The sequence below is a fragment of the Crinia signifera genome, chromosome 4, assembly GCF_055691185.1.
Source record: "Crinia signifera chromosome 4, ASM5569118v1, whole genome shotgun sequence".
NCBI lineage: Eukaryota > Metazoa > Chordata > Amphibia > Anura > Myobatrachidae > Crinia > Crinia signifera.
Genome location: NC_139220.1, coordinates 10,196,003 through 10,214,878, shown reverse-complemented (window position 1 = coordinate 10,214,878; position 18,876 = coordinate 10,196,003). Strand labels below are relative to the sequence as shown.

At 49.7% G+C, this 18,876-nt stretch overlaps 1 protein-coding gene across 1 annotated transcript; it reads left to right on the top strand.

Moving 5' to 3' along the window:
• The first annotated feature begins 4,217 nt into the window (after positions 1–4,217).
• MRPS35 (mitochondrial ribosomal protein S35) lies at positions 4,218–14,993 on the top strand. The gene is made up of 8 exons (XM_083181034.1): positions 4,218–4,388; positions 5,273–5,328; positions 6,541–6,708; positions 6,851–6,911; positions 7,028–7,167; positions 8,773–8,882; positions 8,975–9,044; positions 14,401–14,993. The coding sequence occupies exons 1-8, from the start codon at positions 4,280–4,282 to the stop codon at positions 14,656–14,658; spliced, it is 972 nt and encodes a 323-aa protein (XP_083037160.1). The 5' UTR covers positions 4,218–4,279; the 3' UTR covers positions 14,659–14,993.
• Positions 14,994–18,876: the final 3,883 nt, after the last annotated feature.

Sequence of the window (18,876 nt, the reverse complement as noted above, 5' to 3'; positions counted from 1 at the left end):
TGCTATAGGCCAGGACACAGGGGCTATAACAACAGCAGCACCACCCCTGGCTGCTATAGGTCATGACACAGGGGCTATAACAACAGCACCACCACCCCTGGCTGCTATAGGCCAGGTCACAGGGGCAATAACAACAGCACCACCACTCCTGGCTGCTATAGGTCAGGACACAGGGGCAAATAACAACAGCACCACCACCCCTGGCTGCTATAGGCCAGGACACAGGGGCTATAACAACAGCACCACCACCCCTGGCTGCTATAGGCCAGGACACAGGGGCTATAACAACAGCGCCACCACCCCTGGCTGCTATAGGTCAGGACACAGGGGCAATAACAACAGCACCACTACCCCTGGCTGCTATAGGCCAGGTCACAGGGGCAATAACAACAGCACCACCACCCCTGGCTGCTATAGGCCAGGACACAGGGGCAATAACAACAGCGCCACCACCCCTGGCTGCTATAGGCCAGGACACAGGGGCAATAACAACAGCACCACCACCACCCCTGGCTGCTATAGGTCAGGACACAGGGGCAAATAACAACAGCGCCACCACCAGGCAGAAAGTGAGGCTGCCAGTGACGTTAGAGGCCTCACAAAGAAATGCTAACTATGTGAGATGAATGTGAGGTCACCCGTGGAGCGCAGCTTCGCCTCAACCGAGGAGATAAACTTTGAGACCTGGGGCTAGGATGACATACGGCCTCCGATACAATCTCCCCCACTACTCAGCTTTCCCCAGCACTGGTCTGATCGCCAGATAACGCCATGCCAGCACAACGGCCGGTATGTATCCTCACGTTATGACACGCCATCTGACCTTTATCATCAGCAGCTTTATTTACAAGGCGTACCGGGGAATTGTCAGAGCGAAGAAAAAAAATAACCCTTTTATTACGGTACGCCACACTATGAGGTGCCATCTTCTCCACGTCCGCTTATTTCTGCCACCAGATCTATTCCATTAATGTAAATGTTATCAATCACAGGCGTATATCCTCAGAATGGCAGTATGTGAATAAGGGGAACAACTACTGTGGGCATTATGTGTATAAGGGCGCTACTGTTGGCATTATGAGGCTGATTCTGGATCACCATATGGTTGATTTGGTGGGGCGTGCTCTCCGGTGCACAGTAAGCTTACTGAGCCAATCAGAAGCAAGCCCTATGTGTATAATCAACACTACTGTGGGCATTCTGTGTAAGTGGCTCTACTAGGGAAATGTGTATAAGGGGCACGGGACATGGTTGTTAGGTCGACACCATAAAGGCCTCTCGACCTTCAATGGTTGACCCAATGTATGTCACATTAGGTCAGGACTGCCATCAGGAATTTTGTGGCCCGGGACTCATTTCCAGTCCGGGCCCCCCCCTCTTCCTCACTTGACTTACCATAATCTGGCTCGTGTACCGGCAGCTGCTCTGATTGGCTGCCGGTATGCGAGCTCTGATTGGCTCAAAAGCCAGTGCAGCATTTTAATTGGCCGCCGGCGTCCTGGGTTGAATAAGTCTGCCCTCTGGGACCTGCTTTGTTCAGCGCATTGAGCGCAGTGCAGTGGAGGCAGTCACGGGGGCTGCGGTGGGCAAAATGGGCTGCCCGGGCCCTTCCAAAGGCCGGGGCCCGGGACAGCTGTTCCCACAGCACCTGCCTATTGACGGCCCTGCATTAGGTCAACCATTGATGGTCGACAGGCCTTAGGTCGACACAGACAAAAGGTCAACATGCCTAAGGTTGACAGGGTCAACACACATATTAGGTTGACATGGGGAAAATCGTCAAAGTCAAATTCCTTCTCATATGGACAACACCATGCTGCACTGCAGGGGGGCAGATGTAACTTGTGCAGAGAGAGTTATATTTGGGTGGGGTTTTACTTCAAAGTGAGATCTATTTTACAGTTTAAAAATAATGCAGTCAGTATTTTCCCTGCACAGAAACAAAATAACTCACCCAAATCTAATTCTCTCTGCACCTGTTACATCTGCCCCCCTGCAGTGCACATGGTTTTGTCCATTTGAGAAGGAATTTCCCTTTGCGAGTGAACCAGAATAAGGGCCAAGGGATACTGCTGTGTGGCATAATATGTGTAAGGGGTACTACTTTGTAGTACAATGTGAATAATGAGCACCACTGAGCATAGGCGAATCTAGAATTATGGTAATGGGTGGTCCCAGATATTGACACAATAGCAGGGGAACCTTTGCGCGGCGTAGCCGCGCGTCAAAAATGGGGCGTGGCCTCATGGGAAGGAGGCGTGGCATCACAAAAAGGGGTGTGGTATTACACTTTAGACCATACACAGTAATGCCCATTACACATTTTAGCAAACTCCGTAATACCCATTACACATAAAGCCACACGCCGTAATGCCAATTACACATAAGGCCACACACCATAATGCCCATTACACATTGTGCCACACATCATGATGCCCATTACATACATATCAAACTGTAATGCCCATTACATATTTGCCACATAAGTGCTGCTTACCTACGTGCTCATTGCTAGGGGGTTCTTGCTTGATGGCACCATAGTACCCATTACATATGATGCCACACACCATAGTACCCATTACACATGATGCTGCACACCATAGTACCCATTACACATGATGCCGCACACCATAGTACCCATTACACATGATGCCGCACACCATAGTACCCATTACACATGATGTCGCACACCATAGTACCCATTACACATGATGCCGCACACCATAGTAACCATTACACATGATGCCGCACACCATAGTAACCATTACACATGATGCCGCACATGATTAAAGGGGGGGCGGGCTGAGGTGAAAGCGTGGAGAAGAATTGGAGCGGAAACTGCAGGGGTGACAGTCATTGACAGCAATGCAGAGAGCAGGGGGCTGCCCGGCTATATTCAGAGCACTGCAGGTCACGGCTGTTTGAAATAATACCCCTTTCACAATAGAAAATTTCCCGGGAATATGGTCCCAGGATCATGCAGGGACATTCCCAGGCTGACCCCTTATACACCAGCCTAGTCCCTGCATTTTCTGGTATGAGGGGGAGAGACAACCACTCCCCTCTTCCTACCCCCCTTTAACCAACCAGCTAAATCTTTGGAACCAACTGACCCATTTACATGAGACCAGTATCATATTGAAGAACTTTTGAGTTGGCTTTGAATGATTTTGGTCCCGTGAAACTGGGCTGTTTGGTTCCAGAGAAATCTGCCCTCAAAAAACATAGTCATGAAATTACATTTAAGAAATGAAAAAAAAAAAAACCCGGTTTAACCTCAATATCCCTGGAACCAATTAACCCATATGGATCCAGCCTGGTATCAGATTGAAGGCCCAGCGATTTGGGTTCGACTGAGATCAACCTCGAGCTTCAGTGATGCCGAAGGGGGAACTGGCAGCCATTGAACTGGGTGGGGGTCGGAATTAGTGGGTCCCATGTTATTCTATAGGGAAAACGTTCCAGCTTTGCCTGGCCGTATCTCCGGTTCCCAGGGGGCTAGAGACACGGGGCTGGGCTCGTTGGAAAGCCCCTTCCCTCAGCTAATGGGTGGTCCTGTGCACCCCCGGACCACCCCCTAGATTCGCCTATGCCACTGAGTGACTTTATGAGAATAAGGGGCACTACTGAATAAATGTAATGTAAATAAGGGGAAGTTCTGTGTGTTGTAATATTGCTCAGGGGCACTACATGCACATACTTGCCTACCTGACCCTCTCCATGTAGGGGAAAATGCTCTGCTCCTGGACTTCCTTGGTAATGTAGGATTGCCAGCACCTGTGGTGAAACACCTTTACCTAGCTCCCCACAGGTGCTGGCAATCATACATTACCAGGGAAGTCCAGGAGCAGAGCATTTTCCCCCACATGGAGAGGGTCAGGTAGGCAAGAGTATGTATGTACATGATGCAGCATAATGTGAATAAAAGTGTGGCATAATTTGAATTGGGGGTACTATTGGGTGACCACGTCCCTTTCACATGAGATAAAAGTATGGCAGGTAGGGAACACATTTATAGTTTGCATGGGGGTGTCAAAAAGTGTTGCACTGACCCTGTGTCCACGTAATGGGGGTGGGGGGTGTTAGATGATTACGGAAATAAATAAATATATATATATACACATGCATATTGTACTCAGTAGAACGAGACAGGTTTATGCCAGGTTTATGTAAGAGTGGGACTGGGACAGGGGGATAGATATACACTTGGCTGAATGTGACAGGATGCGCCTTCTTTCGGAGTGTGTCCCTCGCCGCGCCTCGTACCCCGGGAAACAAGATGGCGGCCTCCATGCTGAGCCGGGCGTGTGTGACCCTCCGGGCTCCCGTGATCTCCGGCGTGGGCCCCCAGTGGTACAGCACGGGCCTGCCAGCAGCTTCTGGAGCCGGTATACCGGGGTGTCTGTTCTGTGGCCGGGGGGAGGGGGTCTCACACTGTACGGCAGGAGTGGGCGAACTACAAGTCACAGCCGCCTCTCCTTCCACATCAACGGATACGGGACTACCTGTCCCTGCATGTTATACAGCTATGGCACTACAAGTCGCAGCATGCCCTTTTCTCCAGTCCTTGGGACACTACAAGTCCAAGCAGGGCACCCCCAGCTGCAAAGGATTTACCTGTCAGAGCCTATTATGCAGTGGTGGTACTACAAGTCCCAGCACCACATCCCCAGCTGCTGTGGTATAACCTGTCCTAGCCTATTATGCAGTAGTGTACTACAAGTCCCAGCAAGGCTTCGCCAGGTGCTATGGTGTTACCTGTCCTAGTCTATTATGCAGGGGGGACACTACAAGTCCCATCAGGGCACCCCCAGTGGCTATGAATTAATCTGTCCTAGTCTGTTATGCATTGGTGACACTACAAGTCCCAGCAAGGCACTTCCAGTTACTGTGAAACGATCTGTCCTAGTCTATTATGCAGGGGTGACACAAGTCCCAGCAGGGCACCCCCAGTGGCAATGAATTAATCTGTCCTAGCATATAATGCAGTAGTGGTACTAGAGGTCACAGCAAGGCTTCCCACAGCTACCGCTTGTAGCCTACTTGTGCAACCACAAGTACCAGCATGCCCTGTAGGAGCTGTTAGGGAATTATTGAGGATTGGAATCCCAGAGCATGGAATATTGTAGGGTACATGTAGATCAGGGCATGCTGATACTTGTTGTTCTACAAAGGCACAGGATATTTTTCTCTCTTGTATATTAAGATTGCAAAATCTGCCTGATCTTAGTAAATGCTGCTTGTTGTGACTGTACTATTTGCTTGTGTCCAGCTCCTGCTCGCAGAAGACAGGGGTTTCCCCAAAAGGAGTTCCGGAGAATTAAAGAGGTAAAACCCTGAAATATTTTGTGTGATATTTGTGCGCCATATAATCAGCTAATAAAGGAATGTCTCTCTGTCTTCCGCAGAGCTTTTATTGGATAAAACTGTCACCCAATGTAGCTATACGGTTTCATGCCTCACCAGGCAAAAATCAGTGGCATGAGGCGCAATTGACATAAATGATGTCCGTAATTCTTAGTAAATGGATAGACTTAATATTAGTTCAGCCCACAAAGCAGATGCTTGTAGGTGAATGGTATAATTTAAAGCTCAGTATCGCTCAAACATGACATTGCATAATTTAATAGATGTGTCTGGCACTACTACACGTACTTTTGATCTTGTTAGTAAAACGGATCCGATACGTAATGCCGGCGGTCGGAATCCCGACCGCCGAAATCCCGCCATGGGGGGGACGTGGATCGCCCCCCCCCCCCTTGCTGGCTCGCTGCGCTCGCCACGCAGCGGGCCCGGTGCCTCGCTATGCTCGGCACGCTATTTTATTCTCCCTCTATGGGTGTCGTGGACGCCCACGGAGGGAGAAAGTTTCGGGATTTCGGCGGTCCGGGATTCCAGTGTCGGGATTCTGAGCGCCGGCAAATTGACCGCATCCCAGTAAAACTTGTGCCTGAAATTGCCAGTTGAAAACTCAGATACACACTTCTGCCGTTTTGGCAGGCTGGGAAGAACTAGCGTTTTATGGTAACGTCTGCAACCATGGAAACCAGCGCTGCTGACCACACCTCCACGGTCACAGATGCTGCTATAGAAGGTCAGAGTTTTCACACCTGTCCTAGAAATGACTGCGACAGTGTGTTGCTGAGATTTTAGCAGAGAAACAATTTTTAGTATCATTCTAATATAGGGAAGAATATTTTTGAGTGTAGTAATGCTTTATGTGAACACTTTGCTAATGTATGGGTGTTTATATAAAATATGTATAAGAATCAATACATGAATTTATTGCTATCTACTAAAACTACCAGTAGTTGAATAGGACTGATCTATTCAAGAAATTGAACATCCCTGAAGAAGTCCTGTTTGTCGAAACACGTTGTGGGTATGCTCTCTGAACCTTACGGGTGTGGCGTGAGCTGCCCGAAGACTCTCACGCCCTAATGGTGACATTAAGAGTACAAATATTGTTTTTTTATCTGTTATGTCACATATGTGGACTTATATCTATCAGTATACATTAGTTGTGTTACCTCCTTCCAGGTCCAACCACCACGCACAGAAAAGATGCTTCCGGATCAAGACTGGAGTAGTGTGTATCCAACAGCCGCGTCCTTCAAGCCCTCTGCTGTACCCCTCCCCCTGCGAATGGGGTATCCTCTGAAGAGAGCTGCACCCCCAGATAAATATGGGAACTTGGAGCTTCTGAAGGTAAAGTCCCAGAAGGGAAAATGATGACTTAATGGGAATAAAATGACGTACGGTAGCTTAGTGTAAGATGCAGGGAATAAACCAAATAAAATAACACTCACAACGCTCTCATTTTGTTTTTGCCATTTTGATCCATTTTCAGATCCCCAACTTCCTGCACCTTACGCCTTTGGCGATCAAGAAGCACTGCGCGGCTCTGAAAGGTACACCGCAAACTCTGCAGCTGCGATCTGCGGTTGTCTCCTCGCCTGCATTATACTTGCCGATATGACAGCGTGCGCGGGTTTGCTGGGATACGTATTGTCTGTGTATTTTGCAGAGTTCTGCACGGAGTGGCCGGCGGCGCTGGACAGCGAAGAAGCAATGACCCGGCACTTCCCCATTCAGCTGCAGTTTGCAGATTATGTATTTGCCGGACCGTCGAACCGCCACCCAAATTCCAGGGTTGTGACGTTACAGGTGAGGGACATCGTATGGGTGGTGGGGCCTAGGGGAGTTGTTTTGGAGTAGAAAATGAGAACGTTAAAAACAATATCCCTGAATGTTTATATTTGAATGTGTTCAGTGCAGAATTATCTCTCATATCTTACTGTACTTGATAACTGATAGCATTTTCATTTGTGATTGCTCCACACTGCCACACCTTTGCGTTAATCTGTCTCATTGGAGGGCCCAGGGGCGTGCTATAACTTCTAGGCACTGGCTGCATAAGGGGGCTGATTCAGTTTGATTTGAAAAGCATGCTTGGTTTGCTAATGGGCAAAACCATGTGCACTGCAGGTGGGGCTGATGTAACAGGTGCAGCAAGAGATAGATAGGGGGGTAGGTTGTACTTCTAACTGATATCTATATCGCAGTGTAAAATAAAGCAGCCAGTATTTACTCTGCACAGACACAAAATACCTTACCCCAATCTAACTCTCTCTGCACCTGTTACATCTGCCCCATCTGCAGTGCAGCATGATTTTGTCCATTAGCAAAGCAACCTGAACCACCCCCAATGTGTCTTCTTAGCTGCACTTGTGGTCCTGTACGAGTTCTCATTAGGCCTGGCTTATAGAGCATTACACTGCTGGACATAACACCCTTCCCTAGAGTCTTATTAGAGGCAGAAGCAGTAACGTATGGAGGAGACGATGCACTGATTACAGGCTCACACCCTGCCACCATATCATACACCTGCCATTCACTCCTCAAGGCTCCTATGAGTTTTGGTGTCTGTGATTGTTTCAGGTGATTAGCATGTTTTAGTGATGACTCTTACTTGTGTCATTATTGATGTCTGTGATTACGTGCCCACGATGCTTTGCCCACGGCGATGGGATTTGCTGGATGAACTGTAGTTTAACTGTTTACCAGCCCATCAAAATAACGGAACAACAGAACAGTCGTTTCAGCACTGGCAGACTATTGCCAGTGAATTACTTCGTCAGGGCGCCAACTAGTGGCCGCTGGCACATAAAACACTTGAATTCCCCTCCATAGAGGTGAGGAGCAGAATTTGCCTTTTGTTATATAGGATATGTTGGGTATTTTATGGACATCCTATACTGAGCAGTTACGTACTATGTTGATATGCTGCTGTGAATAATAAGGACTTGCTGGGAGACACCCAGAGGCTGTCACGCCCCCACTCCCTGTTTGCATGGCATTCTGGGAATGTCGCTCGTTCCCTTAACTTGCACAACTTCGTTTTTGCTCCGTGACAAATAAAAGTTACACTCGGATATTTAGAACATTGCTGTGGAAATCCTGAGTGACCAGGGCTGGGAATGCTGCTGGGCACTAGGTGTGGGGATGTGTCAGTAACTGTTATGTTTATGGCATCATGCGCCTGCCTTCTGTAGATTGTACCCATAATCGTGGTCACTTTGGAGGTAGGTAACTCTGCAGATCACTGGGGTGACTTCTAATAACCGCTTGTTTTAGGGTGTGTATTGCACCTTATAATATCACCATAGCTTCCTAATGAGCACTGAACTGATGACATCAGAACACTGTACAGATATGATGTCACTGGTGTGCAATAAATCAGTTCCCACGATCCTCTCCTCCCATCTCTAGGTGAAACTCTCCAGTCTCAATCTGGATGATCACGCCAGGAAGAAGTTTATCAAACTTGTCGGATCCCGGTACAGCGCAGCGACCGATACCTTTACGATCCGGACCGACAGGTGAGGAGTAACACATTTATTTGCCAGTGATCTCCATTGTAAGTCCTGGCAAGCCCTTAGTTGCATGTAGTGACACTTTTGTATCATCCCAGGTGTCCGCTGCGGACCCAGAATCAAGACTACGCCATGTACCTGCTGACAGTCGTCTATCACGAGTCTTGGGTGAGTCTCTTTGTGTATCCGCTATGTGGGGGTAATGCTGGCCTATCAGGACCTAGACCCATCCCTTTGTGTATCCGCTATGTATGGGTAATGCTGGCCCTATCAGAACCTAGACTCGTCCCTTTGTGTACCCGCTATGTATGGGTAATGCTGGACTATCAGAACCTAGACTCGTCCCTTTGTGTATCCGCTATGTATGGGTAATGCTGGCTTAGCAGGACCTAGACTCGTCCCTTTGTGTACCCGCTATGTATGGGTAATACTGGCCTAGCAGGACCTAGACTCGTCCCTTTGTGTTCCCGCTATGTATGGGTAATGCTGGCCTAGCAGGACCTAGACTCGTCCCTTTGTGTATCCGCTATGTATGGGTAATGCTGGCCTAGCAGGACCTAGACTCGTCCCTTTGTGTACCTGCTATGTATGGGTAATGCTGGCCTAGCAGGACCTAGACTCGTCCCTTTGTGTATCCGCTATGTATGAGTAATGCTGGCCTAGCAGAACCTAGACTCGTCCCTTTGTGTACCCGCTATGTATGGGTACTGCTGGCCTAGCAGGACCTAGACACGTCCCTTTGTGTACCCGCTATGTACGGGTAATGCTGGCCTAGCAGGACCTAGACCCGTCCCTTTGTGTACCCGCTATGTATGGGTAATGCTGGCCTAGCAGGACCTAGACTCGTCCCTTTGTGTATCCGCTATGTATGGGTAATGCTGGCCTAGCAGGACCTAGACTCGTCCCTTTGTGTAACCGCTATGTATGGGTAATGCTGGCCTAGCAGGACCTAGACCCGTCCCTTTGTGTATCCGCTATGTATGGGTAATGCTGGCCTAGCAGGACCTAGACCCGTCCCTTTGTGTACCCGCTATGTATGGGTAATGCTGGCCTAGCAGGACCTAGACTCGTCCCTTTGTGTACCCGCTATGTATGGGTAATGCTGGCCTAGCAGGACCTAGACTCGTCCCTTTGTGTTCCCGCTATGTATGGGTAATGCTGGCCTAGCAGGACCTAGACTCGTCCCTTTGTGTATCCGCTATGTATGGGTAATGCTGGCCTAGCAGGACCTAGACTCGTCCCTTTGTGTACCTGCTATGTATGGGTAATGCTGGCCTAGCAGGACCTAGACTCGTCCCTTTGTGTATCCGCTATGTATGAGTAATGCTGGCCTAGCAGAACCTAGACTCGTCCCTTTGTGTACCCGCTATGTATGGGTAATACTGGCCTAGCAGGACCTAGACTCGTCCCTTTGTGTTCCCGCTATGTATGGGTAATGCTGGCCTAGCAGGACCTAGACTCGTCCCTTTGTGTATCCGCTATGTATGGGTAATGCTGGCCTAGCAGGACCTAGACTCGTCCCTTTGTGTACCTGCTATGTATGGGTAATGCTGGCCTAGCAGGACCTAGACTCGTCCCTTTGTGTATCCGCTATGTATGGGTAATGCTGGCCTAGCAGAACCTAAACTCGTCCCTTTGTGTACCCGCTATGTATGGGTACTGCTGGCCTAGCAGGACCTAGACACGTCCCTTTGTGTACCCGCTATGTACGGGTAATGCTGGCCTAGCAGGACCTAGACCCGTCCCTTTGTGTACCCGCTATGTACGGGTAATGCTGGCCTATCAGAACCTAGACTCGTCCCTTTGTGTATCCGCTATGTATGGGTAATGCTGGCCTAGCAGAACCTAGACTCGTCCCTTTGTGTACCCGCTATGTATGGGTAATGCTGGCCTAGCAGGACCTAGACTCGTCCCTTTGTGTATCCGCTATGTATGGGTAATGCTGGCCTAGCAGGACCTAGACTCGTCCCTTTGTGTATCCGCTATGTATGGGTAATGCTGGCCTAGCAGGACCTAGACTCGTCCCTTTGTGTACCTGCTATGTATGGGTAATGCTGGCCTAGCAGGACCTAGACTCGTCCCTTTGTGTATCCGCTATGTATGGGTAATGCTGGCCTAGCAGGACCTAGACTCGTCCCTTTGTGTACCCGCTATGTATGGGTAATGCTGGCCTAGCAGGACCTAGACTCGTCCCTTTGTGTACCCGCTATGTATGGGTAATGCTGGACAATCAGAACCTAGACCCGTCCCTTTGTGTATCCGCTATGTATGGGTAATGCTGGCCTAGCAGGACCTAGACTCGTCCCTTTTATAGAAATCTTCCCCCCCAATGTCTTACTTTAGAAGAAGTAGGGTTCAGCCAGCACACCCAGAGCAGTGGTGGCCCTAGGGCTTGCATACGGCCCTCCAAGCCTTCACACGTTGCTCCATTCTTCCTTCTGGTCGGATTTATTTACATACCTATATTACAGATCGGTATCTGTGTCGTCCAGTAAAGGTAACTGTGTAACCTGTTACTGAGATTAAGGATAACGGTGACCCTTTCTGAAGGCTACAGGGTCGCCCATGAGGACCACAAATTTTCGGATTGCCTCTATCGTTGCCTTAAGGCTGCCACGGCACACAGTCTGGGAACCACTAACTTAGACTGTAAAACAAGGCCCGATAAAAGCTGTGTGCTGCAGTTAACCCTTTCACACCGCACACATAACCCGGGTCCAACCTGGGTCTCTGTGCGGTGTGAAAGGGCCTTTTAAAAAATCCCGGGTGCAGCAACCCAGCAATATATCCCGGGCGAAATAAATGATCGGAACCACGTTGCTGGGTCGAGTGACCCGAGTCCCGTTCACAGTATAGGGAGGAGGCCTCATCCACCGCCACTTGGTGACGCTCCGCCCCTCCCCGCCCCCATGATGTCAGTGACCCGGCTTGTTGCCAGGTCTGTATGGGAGCTTCAGCTGGCAAATGCCGGGTCACTTCCTGGATGGACCGGTGTCCTAATTTCGGGTGCAATGCGTAATTTGTGTTCTGAAAGCAGCACAACATTGTAACTCTAAAATGATTTCTGAAATAGCTGGAAGGTGTCAGTGTCACGGTTGTGTGTGACAATTGCAGCAGTGACCTCTGCAGGACTCAAACAGGTACTGCATGTATAACACATAACACATAACAATATAAAATAATACAGATAATCACAATTTATTCTGTGAAACAAATGATACTGTTATGTTTTACACAACACAATTGTGTTTATCTCACAATCTGACCTGGTTTGAGCATTGCTGTAGTTTGGTTTTGTGCATAGATGGTTTTTATAATTGTCTAACAATATAGTCCTCTGCGCATGAGATCAATGAGGGGCTCTCGTTATGACTCCTCAGCGCTGCAGATTTATATTCTGTATCTATCCCCTGTGCACCTGCGGATTTGGGGATGAATTTCTGCATATCGCTGGGCCACACTAAGTCAGAAACCGCTGCGTGCCACCTGATCTCGGACTGCTCCCTGCACACAACCCTCCTGGTGCTTTCATTACCTTTCAGTGGCTCGTCAATAATTCAGCACCTCCTCGCCGGATGAATTGCCTTTGATTGCTCTGAATATTTTATAAGCCTCTATAACACTTGTGATTTTTCCATGATCTGGGAAAAGCTTGTATGGCGTGGCAGGACGCGAGGGGGGGAATCCCGGGGCGAGCACTCGCGCACCTGTCAATCGTCTCTTTGATTTTTGCCCACGTTTAAGCCCGCAAACCCTACGACGGGCTCTGACGGTGGTACCTACAGAGCGTACTTACTTCGCTGTCTGCTGAATTGGGACGTTTCTTTTTTTTTTTTTTTTTATTATTCATTTTAATTCCAAACGCCTATTTTGGGGAATTCATTTAACAGATTGGGGGCTAGATTTTGGAGATAAGTCGCAGTTTATAAGAACTTCTCATTTTAGTATAATCATATAGAAGAAAATCTAGATATTCATAACTAGTAATGGTGCTTAAATCATTTATTTCTATATTATATGGAGAAGTGGTTGAACATCTTCCATTGAAGTTCTTTATGTCCTGTTAGATGTCCTGTGATCCTTGCAGGGATAACATTTAAAGTGGAAGGAGTGTAGTACCTGTGTTTGGCCTGCAGGTGTCAGGTCACTATGCAAAGCTGTTGTATTATAATGAGCAGCTTGTAGGGCAGGGCTGGGCAATTGCAGCCCTCCAGATGTTGAAGAACTACACATCCCAGGATTATTTGCATTAGTTTTGCTATGTGGCCATGCTGAAACTGATGCAAGGCATGCTGGGATGTGTAGTTCATCAACATCTGGAGGGCCGCAATTGCCCAGCCCTGGTGTAGGGAGTCCGATGCGGCTGTGGTTTAATATTTCCACGTTACCCATTAGTCACACTGTAACTTACGCGCCATCCAGCGTCCCAGCTACGAATGCAGCACGCACCCCGCTGTTCTTCTAGGGAAGGATTCTTCCGTGTTCATTCATGCATCCCCACCAAAGACGAAGGGGGTAAGCTACGAAGCAGCGGCGTGCTTCCGCCTACAATTAAAAACTGCATGGACAACATGCCGTGATTTTGCGTTTAAACCGGAAGTTTAAAAATCGCACAGACATTAGTCGCCCGAAAAATGGCGACTTGCGAAAACCTGCCGCTCTGTAAATTTACCCCGAAGAATAAGGTTTATGCGTATTCCAGGTTCGAAGGGGGCATCTGTGCGGTCTTGTTAACCCTCTTTGACTTTGTCCTTCCCCTTCAAATGATCGAAGTTAGTTGTGGCAATGACCATAATAGGACAGGTGTGAGGAATGTCCCAGTTTTATAATTGTGTCCCTAGAGCAGTGCTTCTCAAACCCGGTCCTCAGGACCCCGCACAGTGCACAGTGCACAGTTTCCAGGTGCACTCATTACTCAACGGACACATTTTAAAAGATCCACAGGTGAACCTAATTATTTCACCTTTTGATTCTGTGAGGAGACCTGGAAAACATGCACCGTGCGGGGTCCCAAGGACCGACTTTGAGAACCTGTGCTCTAGAATCAGAATAAAGAGAGCTGAAATGATCTGGTCTGTTGGAGCATTATTTATATATACACCACTGCAGCTCGTTAGCAGGATGCATCATTACAAGGGGGGCTGTGTTAAAATTTAATCCCCCCCATTATATGATATGGTAATAATAGAGGGTAATAATTAAATACAATTTTTCTTTAAGGGCTCATCCACAGCCATCGCCGTTTAGCGTGCGTCTTGTGCTACTGAATGCGTAATAACATTTATTAAAGCGTATTATAGTTTTATTTGTTCTGCTTCGAATGTCGCATTGCGAAATGTGTTATTGTACATGGGATCTCTCACGTGCATTGACATTTTCCTGCACATATGTACTAACAGCTATAAGCGGCTTGGTATTAGGTGTCCAGTGCAGGCCGCTGTTTGGCGGAAGTGTGTCTCTGTTTGCCGGGGATCACCGTGGGGCGTACATACACGTTACTGATGGGGATGTGTTCTTATTGCAGAAAACAGAAGCTTGGGAGAGCGAGAAGGAGGAGAGAGACATGGAGGAATATATTTGGGAGGGCAGTAAATCGCAGAAGAACGTCCTACAGACTCTATCTAAGCTGCGCGGTGATTCCGCCACCAGCGAAGAAATCCTCCAGTCTCCCGACGTCCAGGAATACCGCAGCGTCCTGCTGGACCTACGCAACCAAGGCGAAACCGAGGACAGCATCAACTCCTATAAGCAGATCGTCAAGAAACTGCTGGGGGTCGCGTAACCCGCCCTGCGGCCACTACAGTTACTGATGTCGCAATGTGGACTTTAAATACCGGACTGATAATAACTGATGATAACTCTTAATGCAGACCCTGCGGAGGCCAGCGCTCACCTACCAGCCATGTTTTTGTATCACCTAATGATAAATGGCTCCAATCCTGCCCCCATCTGTCCTCTCTGTGCCTCCACGCCCGCTGTGAATGGACTATATTTCTGCAGCGACATTGACCTGCTATTCCACAGTATGTTGTGTGTAAACACTCTCCAAGCTTTGGTTAGTGTCTCCGTATTCCGCACACCACGGGGGCTGATTGTAGTAAAGTAATATTGAATCTGCTTTATGGTCGTTTTACGCTTGCTGCGTCAGCTAGTGGAGACGGTTGTCACCAGATGTCGGACATTATTATAGGTGTAAAGTGGCTGTTTGTGGCATTATTTATAACGGCGCAAAACTGTGGCACATGGCAATAAGATACATAGAGCAGAATGCTTTCGGCAGGATCCGGAATGTTCCGTGGTTTGGCGTCAGCTCGCCTTGTCTGATGCGAATGTATGCTATTTCTCAGATTGATTGAATAACTAAATCCGGGTACGTGCTAGACGATATTTTAAACAATTTTGCCGACCATGACATGACAAATTGTTATAATCGTCTAGTGCGAACTCAGCGCACGGTTAGCGGTGTGCGTCCCTGAGGGTCGCTGGTGACATCCACGGCCGTCTGTACATACAGCTCAGTCGGGGGATATAGGACCAGATGCACTAAGCTTCTAAAGTGATAAAATGGAGAGTGATATACAGCCGGCCAATCAGCTCCTGCCTAATATTTTTCAAACGCAGCCTGTGACATGGCAGGTAGGAGCTGATTGGCTGGCTGTTTATCACTCTGCATTTGATCACTTTTAAAGCGTACTGCGTCTGGCCCGTACTCGTTGTAGCTATGCTGCCGAATTTATATTCACATTAGATGTGAAGGCGGAAAAATGGCCAATACATGGTGACTATCACACACACTGAGTTCCTGCTGCCACCTGACAGCATTGTATGACCCCTCCAGTCATTGGCTGTAGCGGTATGTTCCGTTCACAGAGACTGCCCCAGGAATCTGTAGTGCCCGGTCCGTGGTAGCATTTATTTATCTGATATAGCCCAAGTGGCACACTGCGGTGACCGCTACTATAAATACTCATAGCATGGGGGCCAGGGGTTATCACACACGGGCGCATCTTCCCACTCCGCTGAATGTGATTGGCTGAATGCAAGGAACACGATGCGGAGTTGGAGATCAACCAAAGGATTATTAGTGGCATGAGATAACCGCTGTGTCCTTTGCTCCGTGATTGTAGTGCGAACAATTATCAAGTTCCTGATTGAGTTTAGTAATCCCTCACTAATCCTGTGTGGAAACTGCATTATTGTGTGTGTGTGTGTGTGGGGGGGGGGGGGGGCTGTGATGGGAGAGCAGGAGGAATCGTTACAAATGAAGCTGCAGGATTAGCAGTAGGCGATGTACGGACCCTAATTATTACTGTAACATTCCCTTCTGCTCCCAGCGCTAGAAGACCGCTCTCTACCTCCTCTTCTCTTTACAGGTGGCAGACCTCTACCATTCCCGACACTGACCCCTTGACCTCTACCATTAGCGACATTGACCCCTGACCCCTTTACAGGTGCCATACCTTGAATGCAGGCGTCACGCCCATAAAACGGCGCTAAGCCACCTCCCTGTAACCTCACAAAACATTTTCTATACACTTCTCCCTTGCTGGGCCTAGAAGTAGAACTGCAATCATGTGGGCACAGTCGGGGTACATGCACCTCCTCCCCTCTCCCACCTTCCTCTGCTCTTATCCCACAAACCGCTCTCAGGATTATATATAAGGTGTGAATAAGCCACTTGCTGCGCCCGTTCGCCCGAAGCAGCTGCACATGGGCATAAAACTTTATGCGCATGCGCAGTTGCTGACAATCCCGAACGTGCAGGGGAATGGATTTGAATAAGGGCCGCAGTGAATAAGGCAGCGCGAGTTGCTTTGTACAGCGCTACTACACCTGTCTCATCTTAAATATCAAAGCTAGTTATTAAATATGCATGTGCAGGGCCCATTTTACTTCTTGGATGCCCAGAGTCTGAGAAAAGGGAAGAAAGGCCTGAGGTAACCAGGGTGATCCCTAGGCCAAAGGTATGCACTCTGCAGCTAGGCCGAAGCCTGTGCTCGCAGTTACTGTAACCGGCACCCGTTGGGTCGTTATGCTGCATGCAGAGCCCAGGACGGGCTGCGTGTGAAGGACGGGAGCGCTCGGTCCGTGTAATGTTGCTGCATGCAGAGCCCGGAGCGGGGTGCGTGTGAAGGCCGGGAGCGTTCTGTCCATGTAATGTTGCTGTAGGCAGAGCCCGGAGCGGGCTGCGTGTGAAAGCCGGGATTGCTCTGTCCGTGTAATGTTGCTGCATGCAGAGCCAGGAGCGGGGTGCGTGTGAAGGCCGGGAGCGCTCTGTCCGTGTAATGTTGCTGTAGGCAGAGCCCGGAGCGGGCTGCGTGTGAAGGCCGGGATTGCTCTGTCCGTGTAATGTTGCTGCATGCAGAGCCCGGAGCGGGGTGCGTGTGAAGGCCGGGAGCGCTCTGTCCGTGTAATGTTGCTGTAGGCAGAGCCCGAAACGCGGGCTGCGTGTGAAGGCCGGGATTGCTCTGTCCGTGTAATGTTGCTGCATGCAGAGCCCGGAGCGGGGTGCGTGTGAAGGACGGGATTGCTCTGTCCGTGTAATGTTGCTGCATGCAGAGCCCGGAGCGGGGTGCGTGTGAAGGACGGGAGCGCTCTGTCCGTGTAATGTTGCTGCATGCAGAGCCCGGAGCGGGCTGCGTGTGAAGGACGGGAGCGCTCGGTCCATGTAATGTTGCTGCATGCAGAGCCTGGAGCGGGGTGCGTGTGAAGGCCGGGAGCGCGCTGTCCGTGTAATGTTGCTGTTTAGCAGAGCCCGGAGCGGGCTGCGCGCGAAGGCCGGGAGCGCTCGGTCCGTGTAATGTTGCTGCATGCAGAGCCTGGAGCGGGGTGCGTGTGAAGGCCGGGAGCACGCTGTCCGTGTAATGTTGCTGCATGCAGAGCCCGGAGCGGGGTGCGTGTGAAGGCCGGGAGCGCTCTGTCCGTGTAATGTTGCTGTTTAGCAGAGCCCGGAGCGGGCTGCGTGTGAAGGCCGGGAGCACGCTGTCCGTGTAATGTTGCTGCATGCAGAGCCTGGAGCAGGGTGCGTGTGAAGGCCGGGAGCACGCTGTCCGTGTAATGTTGCTGCATGCAGAGCCCGGAGTGGGCTGCGTGTGAAGGCCAGGAACGCTCTGTCCGTGTAATGTTGCTGTTTAGCAGAGCCCGGAGCGGGGTGCGTGTGAAGGCCGGGAGCACGCTGTCCGTGTAATGTTGCTGTATGCAGAGCCCGGAGCGGGCTGCGTGTGAAGACCGGGAGCGCTCGGTCCGTGTAATGTTGCTGTTTAGCAGAACACGTTTTCCACAAGCCTCGGTATTGATTTCAGCGGGAGATTGTGTAACTCCTTCGAGCAGCAGCGATGTGCGGGGAGATAGAGGCTGTAGTGTGAGAATGAAGGCCCCAGATTACACAAGATGCAATGTAACACCTGTCAGACCTGCCTTCTGCTGCTCAGGTTGCTGCCGTAACCCCGGCAAGACGTTACGTTTCGCTGCGCCCCTGCCTCTGTCCTCTCCCATCTCCTGGGCCTCTAATTCCTGCGCCTTATCCACCTGGTGTCTGGCTATGAAGGTGTTGTGCCGTAATCCTGATGTGGCGCGGGGTCAGTGTGCGCTGACGCAGGCCGTGGTATAATTCCCGCCGATGACTCATAAGGGCCTCATTTGGTGACCTCCGGCTAATCTTAAAACAAGAAATCCCTTTTCCTGGGCCGCATCCAGCCTTGGTGACCTTCAGCAGCCGCTCCCAGGAGCAGGAAACCCAAACACAGCATTAGAGAAGAATGGAGGCATTCAGCAGGCCGAGTACAAAAGGTAAGAGCCCCCCTGACGAAGAGGAGGAGGAGGGGTGGTAGGGTCGGATCTGTTACCTGCACGGCTACCCAGCCTAGTCTGGTATATGGCAGACAGGCACCGCACCTTCCAAGGTGGCAAGGTTACCATGTACACCCTGGCGAAACGGGCCACCGCGACAACATTTTTGTGTACATTTTTTCTAGATTTTTTTTTTCCCCCTCAACTAGGC